The following is a 7,860-nucleotide window of genomic DNA, read 5'->3' on the forward strand; positions in this document are numbered from 1 at the left end:
TTTATTGTTATTTTTATTGTGTTTCTTTATCTTATTTTTTTAATTTTTTTCTAAAGTTCAAAATTTGTTTGCCAAATAGAATTAGAATTGAATTTGTTAGTAATTGATAATCAGTTCTTGTGAGTTCGACATTCTACTTATTCACTTTATTACTTGTTTACAATTGCGTAGTACATAATTTCCACAATAATTATTATTTAATTTTTATAAAATCTAAAAGAAAAAACACTTAATCACATCCAATAAATAATTTTAACAATAAAATTCAATAAGAAAAGCACAGTACAACATCTTTTTAAAGAGTTCAAGAGTTCATATGATATACACAATAAAATGCAAATATTAATAATAAAAAAATTAAAATATATTACCTCACCAGAATTAAAATCATTAATAAAATCACAATCTTCCACACCCACATCTATATTTTCTTATTCTATTAGCTATATTTATTTATAATGTTGGTTTCTTAAATTGATAACCTAACTTTTTTGAATATCTAATGTGTTAGAGAGGGTTGTATTAAATAATAATGTTTGCATTTGGTCAAAAATAATAATAAGGTTTATATTATATGACAATATTAATGTCAATTTACACAAAGTTATATTTGTAAATATAGGAAGGTGAAAGGAGAAAAAAAGTGGGTGCCAAATAGAAGTACCCTTAGAAATATATGCCAATCTCTTTCTCTCTCTCTCTCTCTTTTCTCTTGGCTTCTCCATGGGAGTTGAGCACAGAAAAAGCCCACGACCGTTGTGAACTCTGACTTAACACCATTAAATTCACATCTTCTCACCATAAAAGTTCTCATCCACAATTAACACCATTATTTTTTTTAACAATCCAAAACGTAAACCATGAAAAGTTTTAATTAAGATAATAGTTTATATATTTTGAACACTTTTATACATGATTTTCTCATTTTATTCTCCATTTTTTATTTTAGATTTAAAACTCTAAAATATGCTGAATGATGCAATTAGAAGGTTGTATAAAAACTTGATTTTTTTAAAAATAAAATTTGATGCATTTCAATGAAAATTCAATATTAATTCAATGATATTTCGATGAATTTCGATAAAGAGGCATAACTTTCCACTTAGTAGTCTGTTTGAGATTTTTTTTTTTTTAATTTGAGTATTTTTTTGGGGATCTACACATCCCAAAATGCATTTCAAACATTTGAGATGTGTAGGTCTTGAAAAAAATATATACAAAAATGAAAATAAAATCACCTCAAACGAACAACAAAGTTAACAAATTATGCCTCTTAATCGAAATGCACTGAAAGTAGGGGTACTTATCTGATCTAATCAAACATTTTTATCCCTACCTAATCCAATCAGACTAGAGGTTAGATGTTGGTATTCATCAACAAATGCGATCCAATTTAGCTTCAAAATTAAATCTAATTAGTAATTGAATTAGTTCGGTTATTTTAATCGGCTTTTAACTTTTAATTTTAATATTAAAGAGATTAACAAAAAAATATAATTATAAAAAAAAAAACTAAACACCATACAATAATAATACTACATTAAGTTTACAATGGAAGTAAAACATTGAAGCTGAAAGATCATCCATGCTAACATAAGAGCACTCACATCCAGTGAGGTATATCACCAAAAACTATAAAAAATAGCTCAAACTAAGAAAAATGGGTGTCCATCGGATGAGGTATTTTACAAATATTCTTAGATAAATCTACAGTAAAAAGCTATATGTAAGGTATACTATTCATCCTTCAACCCAATATATTATTAATTTTTCTCTTCTTCCCATTTTCTCAATCTTTTCCCTCGTTTTCTTCCAAGATTGGCGCCAGAAACTGTTTTAGCACTTCTGAGTTGGGTAAGTTTGTCTGGTTCGTGCTCCTCATTCCCCTCCCCTCCTCGCAGTGATCATCTTCTCTCCTCATTACACCCACACCAGCCACTTTAGCATCTCAGACTTTTAGACACGCCCACTCTCTCTCAATCAGGTAACAAAATGGCACACTCAAGTTCTTATTTTTTGGTACTGCAAGTCTTGCATATATAATATTGTTGACGCGGTTCTTCGCCAACATGTAATTAAGAGAAGGAGAGAAATGGATTAGTGCCAAACGTAGAACCGTAACAGATATAAGATCTTAGAGAATGAAATAGGTGACTCAAGACACGTTTTTAAGTGGTTCAAAGGTTAAAATCCTTCTACTCCACTGGTCAATATTATTGATATATTCTGGATATTTGGTTACAAAGTATACATCTTTCCAGGGACTATTTTTTCCAACCCTTATCAACTCCCAGGGTCTCCATATTTATAGGAGAAGGCACCTGGAAGTTGGTAAGGAGGTCATCCCGTGACCTTCTTATTTGTCATATCAACTCTGTGACATTCATGATTAATTCCTAAACCTGACACATAAGTGTGGTCAAATCGATAGGTAAGGAGATAATGGGCCGCACGGCCCAACCCAGCCGTGGGTGTCTGAACATGCACGCTCCTGCTGCGTGTCCGAGAAGTCAGGGAGATATCGAACACGTGATGTCAGATATATGCATGTTTATCTTGCGTGTGTTGACTTTACAAGGGGTCATAGCCTCCATATCTAGCTCGTACCACGAGCTGCGCATTTGACCCGACCTTCAGCCTTCCGATTCCTTGCTCCAGTCTTGGCGAGTCCTTGAGGATTCCTCGAGCTAAGGGGGGTACGACCTCAAGACAGGAGCTCTGGTCTGGGGGATGTTTATGGACTAACCATGATTAGTCCGAAGCTCGGCCTGCTAATCAGCCCGTGGGAAAATCAGGGCGTACAAATATATATATTGTTAATTTGACTATGGAACTGGCACACTCAAGTTCTTATTTTGGTACTGCAAGTCTTGCATATAATATATATATATATTGGTACTGCAAGTTCTTATTTTGGTACTGGTTATATATATATATATTTTGGTACTGCAAGTTCTTATACTGGTAATTTGACTATGGAACTACTTGATTCTACCCTCTTCAAATTTCACCTTTATACCTAATTATCTTAGAAATTTCTTTTCATGCATTTCTACAAACACATGGAGACCATTACGTAGGAATATTATCTGAAATGGTATTTCTTTAGTGCTTATCATATATTTCAAAGAATCACCAAGTGAGAAAATACACCATTCAGCTTGGCGAGAATGAGTTTGTCCTCAAGGTCATTTACACTCTTTCCAATTCATTTTCTATTTTAAAATTTCTATTTGGTTCGTGTGTAAATAATTGTTTTTGAGGTGATATTTTATATTTAGAGCTCTACCCAATTCAGTTCTGTTGGTATATTTCATTGTTGGAAGTGCTTTATATTGATTTTCACAATTATATTCTTCAATACCCATTACTGAGGATAAAAATGAAGAAGATGCCCAGTTTTGTTATCATTTTTTTTCTTTTGCACTTATTTATATATTTATATGTGGTTTCTGATTGTTAATCTGATTTTATTTTATTTTTGGTTTAGGAGTTAGACCTTTTGAAAGAAGATGCAAATGTGTACAAGTTGATTGGTTCAGTTCTTGTGAAGCAAGATTTGGCAGAGGCCAATGCAAATGTGCACAAGAGAATTGAATACATCTCTGCTGAATTGTATGTTTCTGCCTCTCTTTTCTTGTTACATGGATCATTGTAAACTTTGGAGCTTTCTTGTTATATGGATCATTGTAAACTTTGGAACTTTGCTTTATTATTTGCAGGCTTATCCTGGTCTTACTCATTCAATAAGCACTGAAGAGCTCAAGTATCTGGAGTCATGGATCGAAACTCGTCTGCAAAGTTCTTCTTAGATATTTGATGGTAATATCACCTAATCAATAAGTCATTATTGCAGAGCATCATTTTTAATGGGAAAAAACAAAGTTTCTGACATCTTTTTTGGGGCTGGTATTCTGTTGCTTGCTTATATGAACAAGTTTTGTTTTTAAAGAACCATATTTATATGTTTTTATCTTAATGCAATAAAAGACAACTTTCACCCACCTCAAGATCATAGTAATAATTTTATGGAAGCCAATGTTGTTGGGAATCTCCTTACCACTTATCTCTCTCTTCATATCATTAAATAGTTTCCTTTTCTACCAAAAAAATTCTCCCGTGTTTGAATAAGAAAATAATGGTCTTTAACCTCATTTTCATGCAGTGGGATGAGATTCATACATTTCGCTTAAGAACAAGTCATTAATTTATTTTCCATTATATAATATATGTATATATATAATATATTTCAAGGGTACAAAATGATGCAATTGAGTATATCTATATATATAGATGGCGAATGGTGTATGTATATGTATAAGCTTAAAGCCAAATTGATCTCTTGAATAAGTTATCAAAGAGGTCGCTTTCCAAGGTATCTCTGAGCACATTATTAAGTAAATTTCGATTACGACTTTTTCATATGTAATACCCAGCAATATATAAATATTTCAATGCCAAATTAAAATTTTAAATTTTATATAGTAATTTATAGAAGGTTTAGTAGTACATTGCTCAAGTTTGGGGCTTTTGGATTTGATTTATAAACTATTTAGCTTCTTGAATTTGTTGATGTAGAGAATAAATGAGATTGATAATAATCTTCCTATAACAAAGTTGGTTTAACTTTATCACATATCCTCCTCTCTCTCTCTCTCTTTTAAATTATTGAGAATTAGTTGGAATTTAAAGCATTGCAACATGCATATTATATATGGAAGAAATTTATGATTATCTCTTGTCAGATTTTGAAAGATGGACTCACAACTCCATGGGGTTCATTCCTTCACTACATTGTTACAAGAGGGGAAGAAAGCTACAATGACTATCTCCCATCTTTGAATGACTTAGAGTCGCAATATAATCCATCAAATCCAGAAGATGGGAGTAGTAGAAAAACTAAATCTAGAAAAGGAAATTTTAGCACAGAAGAGGACAACTTGCTAGTTTTAGCTTGGCTGAATACTAGTATGGACCCAATCAACGGGGTTGATCAATCAAAATATTCATTTTGGTCTAGAGTTCATGAATATTATTAGAAAAACAAAAAATCTATATCTTCTTAATATAGTTCATGCTCTATTAGAAATAGATGGTCTGCTATCCAACTTGCTACAAATAAGTTTTGTGGGGCCTTAGCTCAAATTGAAAGAAGGTCTCCAAGTGGGGCTAATGAGAAAGATAAGGTGCATGAATAATATAATATAATTTATATTGTTTATAACACTTTGAATTATATATTTCTCATCTCTTTTACTTGATTTTTCAGATTGAGAAAGCCAAAGAGTTATACCAAAGTATCCATCCCACTTCATTCAACTTTCTTCATTGTTGGACTATTCTACGACACCATCCAAAATGGAAAGAATCTGTGGCTGAGGGTAGCAGTATGAAAGCTAAAAGAAGATCAATAATTCGAGATGGTCATGCACCAGAGTTCATAGATGAAGATACTGCAGCACCATCTTTAGATGTGAATTTAGAGAGACCAATTGGAAAGAAGGCTGCAAAGAAGCGAAAGAGGCAAGAGGATAACTCTTCCAATCTTACTGATTTGGTGATTGAAATAAAAGGGGAGAGAATCAAATCTAATGCTGAGAAGGGAGAAATTAGGAAAGAGTATGCCCGCATTGCAAAAGAAAGGCTTGAATTGGATAAACAGAAAGAAGAGACTGAAATCATGAGGAGGGAGTTAGAAATTATGAGAGTAGATGTATCAACTTTATCTCCAACGCAACAAGAGTATTTCCGTACCCTCCAATTGGAAATACTTGAGAAGCAAAAGTCTAGAAAGCCATGATTTAGAGTGTTTGGGCTGATATTTTTGGTATTCTTGAAAGGTAACAATGCAACCACTTTTGGGAATTCTCTTTTACTAGTTTTTATCATAGTTTTTTTGCATATAAATTTGCATAAACTAGCAGCCCAATAGCTTCTTTTTTTTGTATAGAAAATTACCCATAGCTTTTCTATGTAGAAATTTGCATTGTACAAAACAAAAGCTCAATGATGGTTACTTTTGATAACTTTTTTGTATAGAACACTTGAATGATGAAATTTTTTATCATTGAAAGAATTTTTTTTGCATAAAATGCTTATTGCAATAGTTTATATTGGCTGTAAAAGCTTCCTAATGTAAAAGGCAATATTGTTGACTTGATGATTAATATCTTGAATTTAAGGTTACATATTTTATATCCCAAGGAAATACAATAAAACAAGACAAAAATACAATATTAGGCTTAACATAGTGAAAAGAAAGAAACTAAAGTTACATCTTCCTCATAATAAGAACACAAATATTAGCCTAAACATAGTGATATATAAAATGCAAATACTTAAGATTTATTATATATTTCTCATAAATGTTCAATAAGATCCGACTGAAGTTGAAAATGAATTCCTCGATCTCGAATGTGATGATGGCGTTGAATGAAGTTTACAAATTCATTTGTATGCTCATGGGACATAGGCTCTTCAGTTATTTCATCGCTTTGTTCATAAACAAAGTCTTCGACTCGAAGATAAGTATGTCGCTCGTCTTCTACGATCATATTATGCAAAATAATGCATGCCATCATAATCTCCTTAAGTGTTTTTCGATCATAAAATCGTGCCGGTCCACGTACAATAGCAAATCGAGCTTGAAGCACTCCAAAAGCTCGTTCTACATCTTTTCTTGCTGATTCTTGAGTTGCTGCAAAATGTTTATTTTTACAGCCATGTGGAGCATGAATTGTTTTGACAAACGTCAACCATGAAGGATATATACCATCGGCAAGATAGTAGCTCATCGAATAGTCATTTCCATTTATTGAGTAGTTGACCTTTGGAGCATGTCCTTCAGCAAGCTCTTTAAAAACAGAAGAGTGTTCTAGGACATTAATATCATTATGGGAGCTGGCAATCCAAAAAATGCATGCCATATCCAGAGGTCATATGATGCTACAACTTCTAAAATTATAGTTGGCTCGTGAATATGACCACAATACATTCCTTTCCAAGCACTTGGACAATTTTTCCATTTCCAATGCATGCAATCAATACTTCCTAACATCCCAGGAAACCCGCGACTATCTCCAACTGCGCACAATCTAGCTATATCGTTCTCATTTGGGGATCTTAAGTATTCATGGGAGAATATGCCAATGATAGCCTTAACGAATTTTTTCAAACACTTGGCTGCTGTATTCTCTGCAATCCGCAAGTGTTCATCTACAAAATCTCCAGAGACTCCATAGGCTAATATTCTCATTGCAGCAGTTATTTTTTGACCCAGTCTTTTAGCAGCATCTCTTCTTTGGACGAAATATGGTTCATATGCTTCGACTTCGGCTTGAATATGCAAGAAAAGATGACGTTGCATTCGAAACCTACTGCGGAATAAATTCGGTGGATACGTCGGGGACTTAGAAAAATAATCTTGAAAGAGGCGTTCATGGCCTTCAAGCGAATTTCTTCGATTGAATGCACGTTGGGGAATAGACCTACGATGCGATGTTGAGACTCTTTCATTACCCAAGCGTTCTTCTTCAATATCAAGAGCTAAAATTATCTCCTCCTCCTCCTCCTCGGATGACGAAGAGTCAAATATCTCAAAGTCAGGATCCATAGGAACTATATAGATGAAGAAAAACAAAAAGTGTGTAAAGAAAGAAATGAAAGTGTTTGTAAAATTTTGTAAAAGAATGATATTATTTATAGGTGAAGTTTTGAGAAAATCAAAATAATATTCTTAGTATATACTGAAGAATATGCTAAGAATATTCTTTCACAATAATCAAAGAAGAATATCCATGGAATATACCAAAAAATATCTTCAAAATATTATATATATATATCAAAGAAGAATATCTATAG

At 32.6% G+C, this 7,860-nt stretch overlaps 2 protein-coding genes across 2 annotated transcripts; one reads left to right on the forward strand and one right to left on the reverse strand.

Moving 5' to 3' along the window:
- Positions 1-3,382: 3,382 nt before the first annotated feature.
- On the forward strand, positions 3,383-5,800 carry LOC133795822 (uncharacterized). The gene is made up of 5 exons (XM_062233278.1): positions 3,383-3,403; positions 3,491-3,619; positions 3,723-3,766; positions 5,087-5,186; positions 5,270-5,800. Exons 1-5 carry the CDS (start codon positions 3,383-3,385, stop codon positions 5,798-5,800), a joined length of 825 nt encoding a protein of 274 aa, XP_062089262.1.
- A 559-nt stretch (positions 5,801-6,359) lies between these two features.
- Positions 6,360-7,612, reverse strand: LOC133795823 (uncharacterized). Its single transcript, XM_062233279.1, has 2 exons — positions 6,993-7,612; positions 6,360-6,900 (listed from the first exon to the last, which is right to left on the reverse strand). Exons 1-2 carry the CDS (start codon positions 7,610-7,612, stop codon positions 6,360-6,362), a joined length of 1,161 nt encoding a protein of 386 aa, XP_062089263.1.
- Between the last annotated feature and the right edge of the window lie 248 nt (positions 7,613-7,860).

This window comes from Humulus lupulus, chromosome 8 (assembly GCF_963169125.1).
Source record: "Humulus lupulus chromosome 8, drHumLupu1.1, whole genome shotgun sequence".
NCBI lineage: Eukaryota > Viridiplantae > Streptophyta > Magnoliopsida > Rosales > Cannabaceae > Humulus > Humulus lupulus.